The 22,356-nt window shown below is 37.8% G+C and overlaps 1 protein-coding gene across 2 annotated transcripts in view; it reads left to right on the top strand.

Moving 5' to 3' along the window:
- The window catches only part of edil3a (EGF-like repeats and discoidin I-like domains 3a), a 100,963-nt gene extending 78,926 nt beyond the window's left edge, over positions 1-22,037 (top strand). For both annotated transcript variants that reach the window (XM_072388085.1, XM_072388084.1), the window contains exons 9-10: positions 11,884-12,039; positions 20,385-22,037. In XM_072388085.1, the coding sequence (XP_072244186.1) occupies positions 11,884-12,039; positions 20,385-20,534 (306 nt within the window). In that variant the 3' untranslated portion in view covers positions 20,535-22,037. The remainder of the gene's footprint in view (positions 1-11,883; positions 12,040-20,384) is intronic.
- The last annotated feature ends 319 nt before the right edge of the window (positions 22,038-22,356 follow it).

The raw sequence follows: 22,356 nt of genomic DNA, 5'->3' as shown, positions 1-22,356 counted from the left end.
AGAGGATACCCCTCTTCAGTGTACAGAAGCTATCCTCTTCAATCCAAGATTTGTATTACTCTCATGTTGTACTTAATGGGTCAAAAATGGATTAAGGCACTTGTCCCTGCAGATAGGACAACTCATCATTCTAACTCCATTCGTAAATGTTTTAGCTGTATAGAATGTAATCAATATTTTTCCTACTGTGCTACACGTGGAAACCAAATCAATAGAAACAGCACCTGTAGCTAAGTTTACTTCTGAACAAGCTAGAGACATATAATGCCACAGGGCCAACATCTCTAATTGGTGTATGTTGCTGTCAATGAGGAGAAAACAAACCACATTCAGGAGTGGAAAAGCAACTCAAGTGTATGAGTATGTGTTTGGAAAAAAGATTATGTATAGCTATATGCACTACAATAATATTTTGATCTGTTTTAGTAGCATAGTTTAATTGACATGAAAGAAATTTTAAAAAACAGTTATTTATTTATTCATTTATAGCATATTTCATCCACAGGTGCATTTCAAAGTGCTTCACATAGATAAACACAAATACGCAGTCACTCAGTCAGTGCATGATGGTCATTAAAAGTAAAAATAAAAATAATAATAAAAGATAAGTAAAATAGTTAAAAGATAACTAAAACATAAAAAGACATAAAAACATAAAAACAATCAGTAAAAGCATAAAAACATAAACGTAACACAAGATAAAACATTGGAAACAAAAAAAACTTAACGATGTAGCATTAGGAAAAGCAGCCAAACTTGGTCTAGTTTATTGGTACGAAATATGAATTAACATATTCATTTTGGTGTAAATGTAAAAACACATGCATGACAGAACACATTTCAACCCTGCTAGACATTAAAAAGACCAGAAATGATATATGATGTATAGCAGCTTGACAGCTCCTTCTTCAGCTTTATAGCTCACCTGAAGCAGGTGACAGGTACAGAGTGGCAAAAAGGGCTGCAGCGTTGGTGGTTGCTGAAGCTAAAGCTCGGGCATGGGTGGAATTTGGCGAAGCTACAGAGAAAGATGGCACCCGGCAGGATTTGTGGGCAGCCTTAATGGATACAACGACACAGAGCAACGGCTTTCAGTTGAGAAAATAGCAACAAAATGAATAACTATCCAAAGAAAGCGAATCAGAGTAAAATTCACGAGATGTAACTAATGCTATGGAATGTTTTAGGTTCGACTTGTTTTAGATGGTGAAAATGTAATCTTCTGTGACCCTCTTAACTTTGCTCACCCATCAGAACTCCTCCTTATATGTCTGACAGCTGTTTACTAAAGGTGAGACACCGACTATTCATAAGTACTTCATGCAAGGATCGCCTTTTAAAAAAAGAATATATATATATATATATATATATATATATATATACATACTGTATTCTTTCTTTCCATCTTCAAAGACAAAATGCAAAGTCTCACTACCACCCCCGCTGCACGGTAAGTTGACACAGAGACACCTCATCAAAGGGACGTAATATGATGCGTTGGGGAAAAAAAGCTTTTCTTTTAACATTTAAGTGCCTACTTTTTCTACTGAACCACTTATGTATCATATAGTGCATTAAATGAATCGGTAACATCCTGCAACATTATGTGCACTTTGCAAATATTGTTGCACTTTAACTATGAAATATACTAACACCATCTTGAACATACTTGCTGATGTTTAAGGATATGCATGTTGATTTGATCCCGATTCAGCACTCAATAGAGTTTATATTTCTAACCTGACATTAATCATCCAAGCCAAAAAGACATATTTACAACTTAGCCAGAAATCTATGTGTGTATATATACTATGTTAGTGTCTGATGAGATTAGTTTTATTCTGCACGTCTGCATAAATATTCCCTGTAGGTATCGCTAATTCAGCCATCTTGCGAACATCATCCAAGATTTAGCTTTTTTTTTAGAAAAAGTTCACTCTAATTTGAAAACATGCCTGACGTAAATTTCATTAAGAAATTATCGTCCAAGCATAAATTTAATCTCGCACAATATGGCTCTTTCTTTTCATCATTTTGTTGAATTTCCCTGCAAGCTAGTATACTGATATACTTCAATTAGCTCCCAAATGAAGTTTCTAAAGAGAGGGTAAATGTATCTGCTTCTTTGTTTCGTTTGGAGGGTTTTAATGTTTCATCCTTTCAAATGTACCCTGTGTGGTGTGACTGTTTCGTTTTCATTATCCAAAGAAGCCATCTTATCCTTCCACAGAGCAACCTGATCCTCATCTGATCCTCATCTCTCTTTACCTCTGTACCCCTCACTCCTTCTTAGATTGCATCTATCTGTTTTATCTTAGGATGATTGATTCATGAGTCTGCAGCAGTTCCTGCTGAAATCGCCGAATCTGCAGGAACTGTCAGAAGCGACTGCGCTGTATCTTAAATCAGTGCAGCAGAGATTGGGCCCAATGAGTTGTGCATGGGGATCTTTTGTTCCAGAGTGTGCTGAAGCCCTCTCTTGACAAGCAGGGTATCCTCACATCCATACATTTAAAATGTCTCTGAGTCATTTTCCCAGGAGAGTATGGACTGCACTTAAGGTGCACTGCTGCATGCTATGGTAAAATGATTCATTCAGAATAGTCCAGAGTCAAGCTAATGCTACCTATGTTTAACTAAATATCATATTGAAGAGGACACTTACTGTAAGTTAATGAATGGCATTAGTTTTGTAAATTTTGTTGTTAAATTTTCATCAAACCATAGCATTTTTTCCTGTTCAGGGTGTGCGCATGTCTGTGTGCATATGTATGAGGATTTGATGTGAATATTTTATATAACATCTGAGATGTAGGGAAGGGGAGAGAAGAATGAAGCTTTATGTACATGCATGAGTCAGAGCAGTCAACTATTTTTTTCACCTCCAACATCTCTTGCTGGACCTTCAAAACCTGTACCACCGTTGTGAAAATGGCAAAAGAAGACATACTGTATTATTTTATTAAATTTCTTGCTCACTTTTTTTTACTAGAAAGCTGTTTCTTTTACTCCGGTGTGAACCTGATCTCTTCCAAATTTAACAGTGAGTAAGAGTCCATCAGATGTCTAGCCACAGTAAGCATTAAACAGAGTGTGAAATTCCCCAAGTGTGCTATCTAGTGTGCTGTCAAGGCCATTTTTATGCATATGGATCTGAATCGCTCATTCATACTGATGTCAGAATCACCTGGGTGGTTCCACAGATGCTGTTTTCCTTGCTACAGTAGCTCTAAATGATCCAGACCTCCATGGTTGAGTCCCCTCATGTTCCTTTCGCCATGGCCAATTCTCTTCATTGGTTCCTCCAAACCTCTAGACTGAACTTGTCATTACTGAAGTGTGGTTCCATCTGTTTTATAGCTGTTTGCTCTAAGTAGCTTCATAGAGGCCTGTCCGAGTAGTAAAGTGTGCGCTATAATGAGGAGCTTTGATGAGATGCTGCCTTTATGTTGTTGCTACAGTGAATCAGTCACTTGGAAAAGTAATCAGCAGATTAATGATCAGCCTCACATCTGATGTTGCTAACAGCAATTCGCTCCACCTTCATCAGTTACAACAGCAATATATTTTTTGATTACATTTACATGTTTATATGCATGATATACTGATAGAAATGCAACAGTGTAAGTTACAGTTTTTTGTTACAATAAATGAGAGAAGGTATTTTTGGATTTATTTACATGCATAATGTCTTGAGTGAAATTTAGAAGTAACAGTGGACCTCCGTCTTTCACTCTTAATAGCGTGTTTACACCAAAGGTAACTTGCAACTGCACTTACTAATGCAAAGAACTAAATCTTGTCTTATTTTGCCAGCAGCAACACATGAAGTTACAACCATTTCCTCTCAGGGGACAACCCAATAATCTACTACAACAGGAAGGGATAGCATACACTGAATTCCTCGGGCTGTGGTGTACCACAATTTCTGATAAGTATGACTTCCTGAGAAAAGTAGTTATTTTTAACCAGACAGCGGGATTTATCCCTACCCTACAGGACTGATATTGAGTTGCCAGCTGCCGTGCGAACTGAAAAATTGATCCATTGCGTCTCTGCCGGTTTATAATGTCAGTGTCCAAGTCTCCAAGTGATATTCAATGGTCAGAAAGACTTCGACCTTCTTGCCGGTCTGATGACAGCATGGATAAGCTGTTTTCATTGCTGTTGATCTAGGCCTAAGCCGATAAAGACCCACGACCCTTTCCGATTGCAGGGTAAAGCCATCTATTAACTGGTTAGAGATGGCTTTTTTGAAAAGTATGGAATGGGTGTACGTAAAAACCAACAAGGACAACTGCACACGTCCAAGCAAGTCACGGTTGCTTTAGAACAGAGTAGAAGCAGACTCAAGTGCCCCAGCAACAGAGAGTTGTGTTTGTCTGATAAGTCACAAGATTTATCACTACTGTTGGTTTTAAAAAAAAAAAATACTGAGAAAGTTGCCAAGTTGGCAAAGAAACAGGCAGGGAGTCTGATTTGTACAGTCCCTCTGATTGGTCAGCACCACTGGCCTGATGAGGCATTCCAAATTCATGAAAGCACTAATTTCATGAACTCCCCAATAAAACACCATTTAGAATACCTACACAATGATTCTTTATGTTGTTGCTGGCCCAGCTACTTGTGTATAGGGGATTTAGCATACAAGTTTAATGCATAGCTTTGATAAATCCATGTATAAGTGTTACATTTGTTTGCATTCCACTATTTTGCAATTCACTGAGTCACTGCAAAGTCATCTGAATTTGAAAAAAAAAAGCATCTATCCTCATTATAAGACAGCACAAGTCACATGAAGACATGTCTTTGAGTAAACTGCACATGACTTACATTTCACACTCAACACCCTCAAGATCAGTCAGCTCGTCACATTTCAAAACCAGGAAAATATCTAAGTGCATGCTGGAATGTTTTCACTGTCACACTGACCAGACTGGGATGCTTTCCCCCTGTGACATTGCCTCTTCTATGCTGGATGCTGCAGGGCAACTTCAGACTGCCTACACACCTTCCCGTCACTGTGTGAGAGCTCAGCAGGCATTTATACCTTCTGACATCCCATCAACGCATGTGGAAAAACACCAATCACTGTGGGTGTTAGAAATATATTGACTGTGGTTGTGTCTGTCTTCTGAGAAATGCCAAAGAGGACATAATGTTAATTTTCAAACACAGATGATGGACTGTGTGCTAATGTATGAAGCCTGTTTACTTGTAAACTTCAATTTCAAATCCTACGTGACGATCCAAATGACTAAGTGAGACAGACAGCTTCAGACACACAACAACAAAAGTTAAAAGAACACCAACGCTGAAGAAGAAACAAAAAATTACTTGATTGTTGATCCGTATAACACAGTGAGGGAGAATAAGTTACCGGTATATGACATATTGCATTTACCATCTACTGGACTCCCGTGTTGGACATTGGCAGTAAGAAAAATTCCATTCTCTTTATTTAAACCCGTGCTTCTCACAAAAGTCATCATTCAGCAGTTATTTGCCAAAGAACAGTCTTCCAACATGTTGGACAGACTTTAAAGCATACCCAAGTTGAGTATTTGCCTATGACTTTCAGAGTATTATTGGGTCCTATTTTCTTTTTCCCTGAAACTATGTAAACATTGCTTCCTCTTTTGTAATTCTTGCCCACTCAGCATGCAGAACCTACATTTTTTTAAAATAATATAGATGCTTCTTTGTCTTTCATTTTGCCAGTATTGTTGCCATATGGAGTGAAGATGTTTCTTAATGACAGATTTAGCCTCCACTTTTCTTAGTCCTATCTCAAGTTCAGCTGTTGGTGATCTGAATGATTGTTTTGCAGAAACAACATCTAAACCTTTAATGTGTAGCTTATGATATATCTTGAACATAATGTCCTGTCTGCATGACTTTTTTTGACCTGATACTTATAAGCACTGACAAACTATATGATGAAATGATTGTAATAATGTGGTTGTTTTCCACAGTTTAGTGAAGGCCTAATATTACTGCTACAACCTCTGCTATAGGCAGCGGAAAATGATCAGTTTTTCCTTTCTTAATTACTGTGTCATACTCTGGAATGAACACAGCAGCATTGACTTGTCTCATCTGCAGAATTTACAACCATCTGTAAAATATGTGATTTTCTTTGCATAGTGATGTTCTAAATGGCTTTGAACCATAAACCAAGCTGATCTCTGGTTAGTCTTGTCTTTTAATTTGCTTTGTAATGAAATGTGTATAGATGGCTTACAAAATTACCAAGGAGGGATATCTGAATAGGGAGCTGTTGGGTAGTACATCATAACTGATGTATACTGCTTGCTGTCAGAGAACAAGTGAAACCAAGGAGTATATATACTGAAGATTAACGACCGATTGCAAACAGGTATTTATGGTGGGAACAGAACAATGAGCTAAACCATTAAACACAATATGTTGTGATGCAAACAAGGGAAGCTGAAGTAACAGAGAAAGGCAGGTACAAAATAAACGTAGAAATAAAACAAGAAGCCAATAAAAAAATTGAAAAATGGAATTAGACCATTTTAAAAGAAAAAACCTAAACATGGCCGTTTTTCATAATTACCTGATGCTACATGTTACCTGAGGGTTTAAGAATGTTACTGTATATTTGGTCATGAACAAGCTGTCATGTCAACTAAAAACTCTTTTCTTTTGATTCATTGCGACCAGGATGTATTTGTATTTAGTTTAAATGCATAAAATCTATATATTTCACCTCACAGTAAAAAGGTTCATGGTTTGAATTCCGGTTGGATATGTTGACCTCATGCATGCGTGGCTTCCCCTCGGGTTATCGTCTCACCATCCAAAAACATGCATGTTAGATTTCTTGGTTGTTCTAAATTGATCTTCAGAGTGAGTTTAAGTTTAAGTGCGCACAGTTGTTTGTCTCATTCGTCTTTGTGCTGGCCCTGTGGTGGACTAGTGACTCGTCCAGAGTGTACCTCGCTCAATGGCAGCTGGTGAGATGTAAGTCGTCATGGTTCTTTGTCCAGCAGGCCTAGTTTGTAAATGTTGCAGTCTGTTTGTTTGCCACATTAATGACAAAACAACCTAAATTATTAATTGTTCTCAGTCAATATAAATGCTGACTGAAGCTTGATTTATATATCTCTGGTAAATCTACATCATGTATTTTACAGCTTGAAGTACACTTTTCCAGTAATATGATTAAAAGTTGCGGCAACACAGACCACATCAGATGTGATTGGACTGCTTGGTATGCAGTGTAAACCCAACATATTGATTCGTGCGCTTACACATATTGTTGTGCACAAAGGCAATTCTTCTGCAAGTCTAAAATAAAAGTTGTTCCCTATTACAGTAGAAAATTCACCTGAAAGACATTTAAATGCTCCATAGATGTTTAGAATATAACAGGACTTATATAGGTTAAAGATCAAAGTTGTTTTTAATGTCTAGTCTATTTAAACTCAACAAGAGCTATAGAGACTGCCATCGAGCTTTTGGTGGCGTAACTGTGACACAGACGTACTTGCATATCAGCAAGAGACTCTGTGAGCTTCAAGCTTACTTTAAGTTTAATTTTGTACCATATTCAAAATATTTTCCTTTTCACTGTCTTGATATCTGGGTGATATGCTTTCACACAGAAGGAATAAATCTTATTTTATGTAAGATTTTTTTATTCTCAGCCCACTGGTTAATCTTATGGCATGAGATTACCCAGCTTACATCTGTGTGCAATTTAACATTTGATTTAACTCGGAAGTATCATGACACAAAAAGTCTTTGCCTCACAGAATTGCTCCACTGAGTCAACCATCTGTCTGGAAATTGTCTGCCTGCAGCTTCATCCCTCATTATGTTGTCATTTTAGGTGTGCTTTTATGGAGATTTTAGGTTTGTAACAGGACATAATACAGTGCTGGTGGCATGTAAAAGTATGTTCAGGGAAAAGGTAGATCTGAGATCTCATGAAAAACTTAAGGCAAACGGTATATAGTCGGGCTAAAATCTGCTAATGCAACTTTAACCTTTGACACCAGTACTTAGAATCCTTTTTGGTTAAACTTTGTTGCAAGATACAAAACCTGCATTACTCTGAACTTCTAGGGCTGCAAACCGTAAGTCTAGATGATTTCTTTATCATGAGCCTAGATAAAGAAAGTGTTAATAGACTAAATGCAGTCGACTCATGTTTGCTACATGGAAACTGTCTGTCGATGTTTGACTGTCGGTACTCTTGACACATGGTATAAAGTTCTTCATTCATTCCGAGTTATGTAGCATTTTTTGAGTAAATACTCCTTGAACATAACACTTTTCAATGTGATGTTTCTGAATGTGGGTCTGGTCTTATGAAAAGCCTTCATGAGACCTTGTGCCTGTTTTTAGCATGATAATGAGTCTTGTTAATGACTGTTGTGATAATAACACAAGGGCTTTATGTCCAGCATGCCCATATGAGAAGTTTAACATCAATGATTCCAAGGTACGATTAAGTAAATGAAACTTCTATAGGTTTGTCATAACTCCTGTGGTGAGAAAAGCACTGGAATATGATGTTTTCATGCTCCCACTATGGCTTAGAGCGTTAATGATTGCTGCCCCGTTGTGGGGTTGATGAACCATAGCACTTTCCTCTTTACTTCTCAGCCACGCATTTCTGAATCCTGAACTATTAAATGAGAATACACACACACACACACACACAAGCATCATACACTCATGCACATGTATTCCCCTCAGACTGCAAAGATTAAATGAATCTTCATCACCTACACTAAGATCAGCACAGCTGGTGGGAGAATGTTAGCAGGTTGCTATGTATGCACTGTGTTCATTAAAAGAGAAAACTGCGCCTCATTCAGCTCCCCATAAAGCCGCCACTTGCTGAATTAATCTCTTTATCCTCCAATGGCAAAGACACTTCAAATAGGAACACTGAATTTGCACACCAACTCTTGTCTTAATGAGCAGAAGAGATGCCAGAAGTGTTTGTCTGGCAGAAGTGCACAAACGTCACTCCTTTTGCCCGCTCCCATCAAAGACAAGTACAAATAAGTAATTGACCCTGTCTCCCTTTTGGATGTGTTGCTGTGTTTCAGGGAAGACTATGTAGCTAGATTAAAGCTAAATGAATCTTGTTTTGTGATCTCAGATACAGCGAGAAAATTCCTGAAATTGATTCATGTTTTATTTCTTTGGAACATCTATGCCACAAGCATTGAAAGATTGCTATAAAGACTTCACAGACTCCTAGTTTGTCTGGGGTAAAAGCTCATGAAGGAGCAAATGGGGTTGATTGTGTGTGATGGAAAAAAGAACAGAAGGTGGGGGTTGGAGGAGAGACCTTGCTTTAACAAGCTTATCTCGCTCCCTAATTCAGTTTGGGCCATCAAAGTGTTGAGAGCTGGCGTCGCTAGGGGCGGTCGTATTTTTTGACCGCTACCTGTGACAGCAATTACAGGTTTCGCTTCAAGCATGCCTTTGTTTCGGTTGCAGACTTGGCTGCTTGGGTTGAGCAAGATTACCTCAATGCTCTGCAACTGCAGCATAATCAAGCCTCCCAATGCAGGTTGTCAAGCTCCTCTGAAACAGCCGAGCAGCACCTGCCACCATTTCTTCCTCGTGCCTTTCTTCAAGGAGTTTTTCATGCATTATTGGTCTTATAACAGAGCTGTTGTTTAAATGTATACACATACATCACAGGGAAATATCCTTCACTGCTGCCACAGCATTTTTTTAAAGACAGAACTTCATGAATTGTAAATTCACAACAAACAAAGCATAAATACAGTATGTACTTATGGGTTCTGAACAATTCCATACATGTAACCACAGCATGATGAACATGATGCAAACTTTTGTCTTACTTTTATTAGCTAAATGTCTCACAAACGGACAGTTTGGAGTTAATCCACATACATATCTTCAAGAGAGGAGAAAGTAGGTTACAAGGATTTAAGAGAGGTTCTTAATTACCAAGAGAGAAAAACTCAATCTTCAAATCGGTGGTAGAGAAGCTCTCAAGCATTGTTGAAACCTTATGAAAGATGAAGCCTCTTGAGTAATCTTACATTCACAACACTCTGAGCAAAACAATATTGTTTCAGGTTTTGGAACATTATGCAGACAACAAAGGTGTTGTGTCATGGACCAAGATGCACTGCAGAGTTCTGCCATGTGTCAAGGCCAGAAGTGAGCCATTTCTACCTCATGCATTAGAGTTGTTGCTTATTAGTTTAATCTACAGGGGGACCCACCCTGTTTTGTTTTGTCAGAGCAGCATGACACAGTATATGTTGGCCTGTGACCAAGCCAATTAGTTTGATGTATGGTTGTCCCTGTGTCGTGTACTGCGTATTCAGCAAAAGAAATAAATCCCTGTGCTTACATTTCTCTCATACTCTCTCTGTGCTTCGGAATTTTGCCACCGTCTACGTCAAAGCCAAATACCAAGTTCAGCCTGGTCTTCATCCGGTGTTGATGGCTAATTTGTGCTCCACTGATCTGTGAGAAGTAATTCAATTCAATTCAATAATGCCTTACTAATCTCCAAAGGGAAATCGTATCGCTGCAGTATTCATTATAATTAAAGATATGCTTTTGCTATTGATAGATAACAAATCAAACTAAAAGCTGACAAACATGTCGAAAGTTGATGTGTAGCAGAGAGGAAGGCGTGGTAGAAGTCTTTAGAGGTCTAGTTAGTTGTTGATGTTGTTTTAGTAGCTTGAAAACAACTTTGCGGATGATTGCACATGCTGGCAGGTAACACGGGTGAACTCTCACAGCAGACAACATGGACAGTAACTGACAGCCAACAGTTGTACATCTGAGGTGCAGAAGCACTACTTCTCACTGAAATGTCCAGGATTACACCATCGATTCTGATGTAATCCTCCTCCTGTGATGTAATCCTCCTCCTTCACTGTTACCCCTTTGTCTGCAGTCTCTGTCTGACCGTGTACTCTTGAAGCTGAGTGGAGAGGTGTTACAGTTGTTCCTGCAGCCATATTTCTTACTGGTCTTCCTGTTGTGTCCTCACTTATGAAGCCATGGAAATGTCATACCTTTAACGTCTCTTGTATATGATATTTAGAAGTATGAAATGTATGTTATAGAAAACCAAGAATAAACCTTTTGTGTAACATAATGTAAAGGTATTTCAGCAGTTACCACTGTGTGCCTTGAGCATTAACATTACACACTCACGGCTACATTCTTATTTAAGATGGTTAGAGCGGTCTATTTCATAATACTTTACAATGCTTTCCACTTAACTTCTAAGTTAGATTATTCTCATTTATTTGGCATATTTAACACTATCTAAATATCTCACTTGGAAATAGCTCAAACTTATATAGGCATAATTGCACGAAATGTTCTCCTCACTTCAGAGGCAGCCAGGTATTCTTGTTGTTATACATTTTGAAGTTGAGAGGACTAACTGGTTTGAGTACATTAAGAGAAACAAAGAATGAATAAACACTAAGATATCAATGCAATTAACAGTTTGTGTGTAAACTGCCAAGAACCCTTGCATTATAAATTGTTCGCAACAAACGAAATGCTATTAAAAATTAACTCAAATGCAGAAGAGTGGCTCTCAGAAGCTGCTGCAGCATGCAGTTTCTCTTTTGCTGAGGCAAGGGAGAGGACTTAGCCCTGTTGTTCAATATATAGTGAATAATTGAAACTGACTTGACTTGTCTTCTTTTTTTCTACTAAATCTCCTGATGACACCAAAAAGAAAAATTAAAAAAAGATGCTGAGTGTATCGTGAAAAGTGAGCATATATTAACACTCCCTGACTTGCAAAGTTTCTCAAGCAATGAAATGAATCATTCTTCTCCTTTTGTTTTCCTTCCTCTCTGTTTATCTCCTGCCCTCTCTTAGGTGGACTTGCTGGTGCCAACCAAGGTTACAGGTATCATCACCCAGGGAGCTAAAGACTTTGGCCATGTCCAGTTTGTTGGCTCATACAAACTTGCTTACAGTAATGATGGAGAACGATGGAAGATATATCAAGATGAGAAGCAAGGGAAGGACAAGGTAAGTTACTGTCACAAATGCTGTCTTTTAGCAAATTCAGGTCTTGTTTCTAAATACTTTTGGCCAGGCCATATACAATATTTAGGAACACATTTTAAATAAAAGCCAAAAAGAACAAAATAATGCTATGAAATCATAGAATTGTGGGTATTTAAATATATATCACAAATATATATTACAATAACACAATCAGATGATTCTGAGTAAATATTGTCAGCAGAAAAAAGCATGTAAGGCAAACAAACCTAAAAAAAACAACAAATGTCTAAATGTTCTAAATATTCACTGCGAAGATCTCTATATTTCCAGCTTCTCTGCTTCTTCTTACCACTTCCTATAAGCAGCCTCTTATCTGTGGCTCAGATGCAGCCTGCCTGGTCTGTCTTATTGCCTTTGCTTGGTGTGGTATCAGATAAGACCCCACTGGCAACCTGGCTTGGCCAGCGCTATGCAGAAAACCTTATTTACGGCCCTTCAGCAGAGTTCAGTGTCCATCGCAATCACTCATGACAACGGAGGGAGTGCTGATCTGCAACAGCCTCTCTGCTGATATCAGGAGAGGTGCAGGCTCAGTGTTACTGCTAATGCCAAAGCCTCTTGTCTTTCAAATTCTGGTAGTGTGAGAGGTAGATTTTTGCTTTTTCTTACTTGCTATGTTATTAAAAGATAAGCCCCATGTCCTCTTGATGTAATGCCAATGAGTTGTCAGTGGAAATCAAATTGTACATGTATATAATGTACATATTTTTGCCATGACTTAGCAATTTCGCCCCATGCATTCGTATGTTTTCTGCAGGTACTCAGGCTTTCTCCCACTCCTAGAACATGCATTTTAGGTTAACTGGTGAATCTAAGTAGACCGTTGGAGTGAGTGTGAGCGTGCATGATAGTTTGTCTCTGTGTGGCCCTGTGATGGACTGGCGACCCATCCAGGATTTACCCTCCTGCCCAATGGCAGCTGGGATAGTCTCCAATCTCCCCGCGACCCTGAACTGGATTAAGCGGATATAGAAAATAGATTAAAATGTAAGACAGCACAGTTATCATTTTGTTATCTTATGGCAACTCCATGAATTAATGTGTAAAATTGTAAGTGTGTAGAAGTAGTTCCATGTAAGTGAAAGACTTGTGTTTTTGCATAAGTACCTATAAGATGTTCTTATGCAGAAAGTCTTCATGTGTAAGTCTAACATTTTTTTGTTTTTCCTGTATGGGGTGAAACAATCACCCAAAACCGGTAACAGGTTAAAGTCAACTGGAAGAATTAAAATTATAGTAATAGCTCATTCATTTATACATGTCTTCCAGTCAGTGAAGATTAAAAATCCAATGCGAAAGCTTTTTGGCTTCACAGTTCATTCTCCAGTCTATGCCCTGCAGTCTCTTCACATCAGACTTCACAGATGATTTTCTGGCTTTGCCAAAAGAAAAAGAACAGCTTTAGACATGTTTGTAGAGGTTGCGTGATAACTTCACGTTCCATTTCGAAATGGTGAATTCTTAAAGAAGGACTTTGATATTGTTTGGTTTAGCATGACAAATCCAAAGCAGCACTCTTTCAGGGCACACAACTCCCATCGGTTTATGCACTTTTCCTTGTTGTGTGTACAGTGCTGCTGCTAATGCCTGGAAACATTTTTCCACATCTAAAGTTCAAATTTGTTGCTTGGTGAGTTTATAACTCTCATGAGAATATTTGGCTAGGGGCCAGTGCATGCTCAGCAGGATTCTCACTCAAGCAGTTTCAACAGCAAACACTGCATGCCTACTACATGCCTGGAAAAGCATCATCTGTCATAGCTAGAGAGGGAAGTACTGGTGACATGTCAGAGAGCTATTATACTAGTATTTTTCAGTCTCAAACACATTTTTTCAGTTTCTCAACCGGGATTTCTCAAATTCAGTTTCTCAACCAATTTACTGATGGGATCCCTTTCATTGGCAATCTATTATCTATCCTTTTTTTATATTTCTGTATAACTTACAGCAGAACCTATGATAATGTTAGTAAAAGTGCTCTGTATTTGGGCAGCATGTTTAGTAAGGGGCCAAGGGTCTGTTTTGATGTATTATTCTTCAAGGTGTTTCCTCTTTCAGCCGGCTGAAACAGCCATTACTACTAGAGGACACATTTGGTTATTAGGCTCCCAAGGCTCCTCCTGCCACACAACAATGCTTGACTTGGCAGGAATATACTGCGAAAGTGCCCATGTCTGTATGTGCATCTGAGTGTCTGGCTCGAGCCCATTGACAGAGGCTTGTAAGTATTCTTCTCAGCTTCCCCCTCCAGCTCCTGTGTGGCAGAGACTGCAGGCACTTAGATCCAGATTGAGAGAGGAGGCTCTGTCAGAATACAGATGTTGTCAGTGCAGGGCACAGTGGCACACACACACACACACAATGATATCTCTCTGCAAAATCCATAGAGGGCTTATTTCCCTTTTCTTAACACACAAAATCCAAATAGCCAGACTTGTAAGTGAAACTAGTAACAATAGCGTCTGTTGCTGAAACATACCATAATTCCCCAAATCACCTATCCATGCACTTTCCACACCTCGGTCACTATGATGACTGGTCCTCTTGTACTGCTCTTTCAAATATATCATTATTTACACTGTCCCATTGATGGGAACAATCAAGTGCAAAAGTAATTGATTAGTTTTTAATAGTGTTTCACTTGTGACAAAGGGTTAATGAACCATTAGAGCTTTCAATTCCCTCCGGGTTAGAGGGTTACTAAGTGTCAGATAGCTATGTTTCCATTCATTGTAAGATTTTTCTGTAATAGTCATTTTTTTGTTTTCTTTGGCCCTAGAAAATATTATCTTAGAGTCTCTTTGTGCCTCAGGTGCCTCAGGTTTAGAAAAAACACTTCACAAGGTAAGATATTAGACGAAGCTTAGTTTTATCCTTCAGTTTGAGCGAAACTGATTTTTCTAAGACACTCTACTGCTGTCGGTGAGCACCTCGCCAAGTTGAGGGCAGAGGGCAAAGAGATCTGAGCAAGTTGATCACTTGACCTGTCCAGCAGCTTTAAATTATGGAGAGTGGGCAGTTTAAATGTACACACAAGCCAAGTCCAAGTATCATGTTCTCCTGTCTCTATCAGCCATTGAAATCAATAGTTTGGAGCTGAGTTGTAGCTTGTGCTTCAGTCTGAAGACTCACAGAATACCCTTTTTTCATGAATGTTAACAAAAGGCGAGTGTTGACCTCGTGCTAGCTTTATTGCTATTTAGTAATTGGTTCACTTGCTATTTTGACTGCAATAGGGCATGACGTGTACCTGCATTTCTCCTCTTCTATAATCAGCTGGAAATCAGGCCCATTTACAATATATTATCCCAGACAGGAAGAAGATGGTCTATGGTTACAGTGTTTAATCCATTAGGCTGTGGATAGATGACCTATAACAGCTGTAAATTCTTTTTCTGCCAGTAGGTGTATGCTGTTCTGGACACCTAACTGCTGCATGTTTTTATCAGGTATTATGTGTGCTGTAGCGGTGTTTGGTGTGTATGCCTTCTAAACTGTCATCCTCACTGTAATATTAGTTGTGAGTTCAAAGACTCAACAAGTTATAAATGCCTCTATTGCCTGCTATTGTGAATGTTGCTCTATATGACATTCATTCATAAATGCACATTCCTGTTTGCAAGGGGATTTATACTGCTAACTAACAATTTAAAAAATATGCAAAGAAAAAAAAAAAGAAACCAGGTAAATGATTCCATTGCACATACATGGCTGCTTCATTTTCATGTAAATACCAACGTGTTATCTTTAATTTCTTTTTTTTTTTTTTTGTATTAGGATAATTAGATGCTGCAGTGTTTTGGATTTAGTTTTTTAAATGAATTTTTTGTTGTTGTTATTCTTGCTTAAGGTCATGGTTTTAGAAGTGCCAGTGTTGGTGTCACTCTGAAACCAGTTTTACTGACCAAAACGCAAAGAATTGATTCTATATAAGGTGCAGTCTTTGAATCAGCACAGGAACTGGCTCAGTTAAAAATGGATAATGAGGTATCTGTCCCTTATCATTATATACCAGCTATTGGGCAATATACTTCCTGCTGATATGTAGTAATTAGCCTACGCATTGGACTAAACGTTCTGACCAGATATTCCTCATCAAGGATGGACTATATGTTAAGATAGTTATTTTCTCTTCTCTATCAGTGATGCTTTTTCAATTGAGCAACAATTACCTTGAACTATCCATTAAGCACTGCCACATTGTTTAAATATGTCACTATCATGAAGAACAAATACTAGCGTGTGGCTTCCCCTTTTCAGCTGCCCATCTTCCTTTCTTGTCTTGATGCTGCTGTTCTCCTGCACACTAATCACAAATCAGACACAACAGGTAGAGCTATATCTGTGGCCACATCATTTATACCCAGCTGTTCTATTTTCTATCTCGTCAACAGGAAAAATAAAGCAACAACAATAACTTGGCATAATAACTTATTAGAATATTTAGTTCAGTAAAATATTGATACTTAGACAATGTCAAAGAAAATGTCAAAATTCATTCAATGTTTACCCAGTCCACCCACATGACTTAATGTAGAAAACACAAAAGCTGGTTCGGAATGGTTTTTGAGAAAACTTTGAAAGATTACTCCATAAGGCACTGATTTTATCAATGTTGAACATATGTTGATTCATAAATAGACATTTTGAATCACATCTAAATCATATCTACACTTTGCACATTTGGCAAAGCGTTGTGAAAACTGCATTGAGTGATGACAATCGCATACATAATTCAGAAAGCTCACCACTAACTCTCTAAGTTCTTAACAGCAGACTGTCACAGATGGCTTCAAGTTCTGATTACTAATACCAAATCAATAACTAATTCATATTTTGTCACTTTACTTTCAAAATTGCACTCGAAGTTGTTTGCCAATATGTTGTTGTCGACCCAGTCAACACATTACTTGTCACTAAATCATTATTTTCTCCTTTTTTTGTGATATTTGGAACATCTGGCTCCCCAACGAATCAAATCTGAAGACACGGTTTCTGACACTATGTGTGTCCCCAGACAGTCTAAGACAAGCCCTTGTCATTTTTTGGTCAGCTGGAGATTTTATGTCCGTCAGCCCTCACACTACGATGTGACACATTTCTTGCTTACCACTGTCAGATATTTAGGCGAAATGGAGCTCTGTGGTGGCAATCTTCTGTTTAAAGATGTCATCACTCATCAGTAAGGTGCCATAGAGAAACACAGTGAAGAACTACTTAGACAGATGTTTCAGTTCTTTAAACAGCATAAAACATGATTTCAAAAATTATTATTATTTTTTTTAAATTCTTTATTCTGTAAAACAAGGCACACCTGTGCTGTGGTGCACATTTGTTACCACAAATGCTAGTTTCTTGCCAATGTTTTATCAACAAAAACTTCACTTTTGATGCATGAGAAGGATTTTGAAAAACCGAGAGTGCGACTTTCGTAATAAGACATGATGAGTCATAAAAAATGCTGCATTAAATGTCACGCTGTACCTTTTGGGACAATGAGAGTTGTTTCCAGCAGAGTATTTTAACCAGATCCAGTTCAGCCAAACCTATTGAGATTAGGGCACCATTATACGGACCCACTAAATGCATGTGTAGCTGTTGGAAGTTTACTATCAGGCCAGTAATGAGGTGGCTTATCTGAAATCACATAAATAAGTCAATCAATCAAAAACGATCATGACATATCGTTTAACATGTGAACCTGGTACCAATGCATTTGTCCAAACTATTATACTAACAAAGACAAATTATCATCCTAAAACTGCATCATTTAGTTGTATGAAGTATCTTCATTATCTCCTATTTATTATATATTTATATTTGATAGTATATTTATTTATCTCATATTTATGTTTTCCACACAACTATGTTTTTTTTCCTTTCCAGAGAGATCCTTTTCATTTTCTCATCAAATTAAATTGAAACAATGGGCAGAAATGATTGTGACTGCTTTTTATACTGAAGCACAGAAAAACACAAAAAAATATTTATTCTTCTATACTTTGAGGTTCTAAATATGTGCAACAAAGTATGAGGGCCTATACACAGACTAAGACAAAGGAGGAGAGATGACAGAGAGCTTAAAACTATGTGATGATTAGTTGCTTGCTTGTCAGTAGATACAAACTCTGACAACGGCTGTGCTCCAGGCCACAGTACAGATGTGAAAGAGAGGACAGAGCGCATTTCACTGCATAAGGAAGATGATGAAAAAGAATGTAAGATGAAAAAGTGGCCTGCATGTATTTGCAACCGACATGTGAAATGAGTAGACTAATTAAAGAGTACACCTGTCATATAGAAAAGAGAAAGTCACAAAAGCCCAGAAAAGTACAAAAAAATGACAGGACAAAAACCTGCTGTAAAAAGATTTAGACAAAGATAGGCATATTAATAGAACCTTACACATTACATCTAAGAGAGTAGGTATGATCTATTGTCACATCATTGTGTTTTGCTTGGGGATAGTTGCACCGTATATGTTCTTCTTCTGCTGGATGACCTAATGGTCCATGAATGTATCTGACAGCTGAAAGCCACCTTTCATACCAGCTGTCAAATAAGCACTAAAAATGTTGTTTTAAAAATAAATATGTGAACAAGATCAACTGGCTTCCACTAATGGGACTATGAAATGCAATTTACAGTTATATTGTTGAAACATTTTGTTTCAGTTTGTGACAGCAGCCATGTGCAAGACTTGTTTAAGAAATAAAAGATTGAGTGGAATGTATGTTGCACGTGTAAGAATATTATGGTATGTTCACTGATATTTGCTTTATCTTTTTTAACATTAGATACCCTCCGTTTAGGATACTTTCGACTTTCTAATTTGGATTCAAAGTGATCCTGTCTCTTTTTGAACCGATTAGAATTTACGTGCTTTGCTTCATCTGGGCGGGTACTTTCATAGGTTGTCAAATAAACTTTCATAATTCTTATGTAAAGTCATACCAATCCATTGTCTGTATTAATCAGATTTTCCTCCATTATGTTGGATATTTTTTTGGCAAACTGGTCGGAGTGGAAATTGGGCTCTTCCGTTTAGAAATATTAGTTCCAGTCACACAAAATGGAAGCTTTTGTTCTCCCGATTCCTCATGCTCTAATGAATATTTGAATTAACTAGAGGTTTACTCAAAAAATGTTTATCCCGGTTTTCTAGCACCTGTTTGGATTCAGCAGCCTGCTGATTTTCTTTTCTACACAACAGTGACTCCCGTTGCATCCCTATTACACAGACATAATGACAACTGTTCATATGAAGTGATCATATCCTTCAGTGAAGTACTCACTGTAGATGCATTTATTTCTAATAAATGGTGAATGGACTGTACTTGTATAGCACTTTTCTAGTCTAACTGATCACTCAAAGCGCTTCTAACACTACATGCCACATTCACACACTCATACAGCGCGTCTTAAGTCTATACATAACTACGTGCTTTCTTACCATTCATACACACATTCATGCACCGATGCAACCTTACACATTCTACAGTACTAGATTCTGCTGTCTGTTAAGCACACACCAAAGCTTCTAATAATCATATGTCCCCATGTTACGATTATACTTGTACGCACTTGGTCAATCCAGGAGTTGTTTCAGGGTTTCATTTAAAACCTTTAAAACTGTCCAGTTTTGGGCTGCCAGTGGCGAAATAACAGGGTTTCCTTTTATGACATCATGGTGTACTTGGCACCCATCAAAGCCTTTATTTTATTACCATTTGAAAAAGTAGAGAAAATGTATAACAAAACTGAAGGAACGTAAGACCACCTAAAGTGCATATTATTAGCGTGATTCAGCAATCAGGTAAAATGGCAGTTGACTTTTTTTTCCTTTTTGCTAAGGTGGCACTTCCAGCTGTGCCACTTAAACAATGTGCAATTCCCTCAAGGGGTAAAGCTGTAAATGTGCTCACGTGGTATAGAAGACAAGAGTTCAATTAGTGTGTTTGAATTGAAGCTCTTTTTAGCTTTGCCTCATTTAGTATCTGCTCAGGCATGAGGTATTCAAGGTAACAAAGAAATTAAGGAACAGAATCATGAAAAAATGATCTGCACCTGTCCCTGTATGATAGCTGCCAGATTTGTCTTTTTAATGTATCACCAGAGATACATTTCAGAACAAGCTTATCGGTGAAACACGTTGAAGCCCTTTAATATTACAGAGGCATTAAAGTGATATTTTCAGATTAATAAGTTTAAATAATGACCCTAATATAATGTTCTTTAGATTCAATTCTTTGTTGAGATCTATCTACGGAAATCTAATGACTCTTTCATGCTTACCTTCTTTTCAGGTGTTCCAAGGAAATTTTGACAACGAAACACACAGAAAGAATGTGATAGATCCCCCCGTCTATGCTCGGCTTATTCGGATCCTCCCCTGGTCGTGGTATGGCAGGATCACTTTGCGTGTAGAAGTACTGGGCTGCACAGAGGAAGAGTGATGTCCTTCCCCCCATCTCTCTGGCCATCGTCCCCTGTCCCTTGGCATACTGGAGTATATCATGCAGTACTTCAGAAATAAACTGTTCAGCCTGTAAAAAGAAATCAATTTCCAATGGATTTTTCAAGAATATGTATTAAGTTGTGGTGGGTTATTGTTTGTCCTTTTGTACAATGATTTAAAACCTGCCCCGTTCCACTTTTGTCTTTCAGTTTCCTATTTAAAGCGTGATCTTTGTCTTTTTATTCTTCTCAAGAATTGCCATCCTGTTTGGAATGAACTTCTATAATATATTTGGGTGAATTGGAGTTGGGGGTGGAGTCAGAGAGGGGGGTCTCACTGTGGTTTTAACTTGTTGCCATGGAAGCTGTTGTACAGTGTCACTTTTTATCAGAGATGTAAGATCTGTCTGTCGTGCTTCACTTAACAAGATTAACCAACTTCATATCACAATCAGACTGACAAAGGTACCATGTAGAGGTAATATCATGTTATAAGATATGTTTTTGATTTCATTACAACACCTCCTCAACCCCAAGCTTTTACCCGAAGGGACACTGACATTTCTGCATCAGTCAAAACACTATTAATGCTCTTGTATTATATGTAAAAGACTAAGAAACTGCATGGTGCGTGAATTATTAATGTATATTATGACAAATCATTTAAAATCTTCAGCCCTGAGAGCAAATGGCTTTGATTTAGAGACTTATTTTTAAGTGCATTTTTAAGTTGTTCTGAAACACTTCAACACACTGCAAAAGTTTACTAAAGATGACTGATGTGTGAAACAATGAGCAAGGACTGCAGTTAAAACTGACACTGACGCATATAGGTTGCATGTAGTTTAAATGTTTTATTGCTCACACGAGGAATTCAATTTTTTTTTATTTGCTACTATTTGTCTATGGACAGACTTTTTCTAAAATATAATTGTCTGTGCTTGTTTTTGTTTTTTTGTCAGTTGTCTTTTTCATAATATCTGTGTTTAATGTCCTTGTGTTGTTCTGTAGATCTAAGTTGAATCAATTAAAAAGCTCAGGATAGATGTCATTCATATTAACCCACTATGTAAACTGTTTGACCACCGATATACAGCGCTCATTTATGCTAATGCTCATATGGCTGAAGGCAAATATTCAAATCATCCATATGTGCATAGTTCAAATACAGAACGTGTTTTTTTTCTTTAATACTTATGACATGATAAGCCAGAGATTTAATAAATTGCCTTATTTTCAAAATAGAGAAAATGCTCAAAACACTAATATATGGATTAAATTAATAAGAATCTACAATAATAATGAACCATGGCCACAGTATAGAGCTCTAAATCAGTGTTTCCTTCTGAGGCGCTCAAACAGTGTTAATGTTCTGGACTTAAATAGTGAAGTAATTAAATGTTAAAGAGCTTGTGGGTGTTTTCCCATGATATAACAGCAGGATGCTGGGATATATGAGAGCTAAAAGATTTCCGAGGTGTTGCTACGCCAGTTACATTTTTTTTTTAAAATGACATGTCAAAACATCGGTCGCATTCTGCACTTAGTGAACAGCAACGCCTGGCTGGGTGAATAAATGGAAGTAAACAAGTCCCGAGGTACTGCTACACTGTCAACCCTTCTTTTAAACTCCTGTCTTCTACGCTAAGATAGGCCTGGATTACTCTACTAGTTTCTTATTCCTGAAGACCTGCGCCATCTACTTTTCTGCTTCATGTTTGATTTAAAACTCGTCAGCTTTCACTCTCTCAACAAACCAGTCATTTAATATTTTCAGAACTCGATTTATTTGCCTTGAGACTGCGGCCTGGGAGAAAAAAA

This window comes from Leuresthes tenuis, unplaced genomic scaffold, assembly GCF_036924035.1.
Source record: "Leuresthes tenuis unplaced genomic scaffold, fLeuTen1.0.hap1 SCAF_6, whole genome shotgun sequence".
NCBI lineage: Eukaryota > Metazoa > Chordata > Actinopteri > Atheriniformes > Atherinopsidae > Leuresthes > Leuresthes tenuis.
Note: the sequence above shows the minus strand (reverse complement) of the source record. Positions and strands in the feature narration are given on the sequence as shown.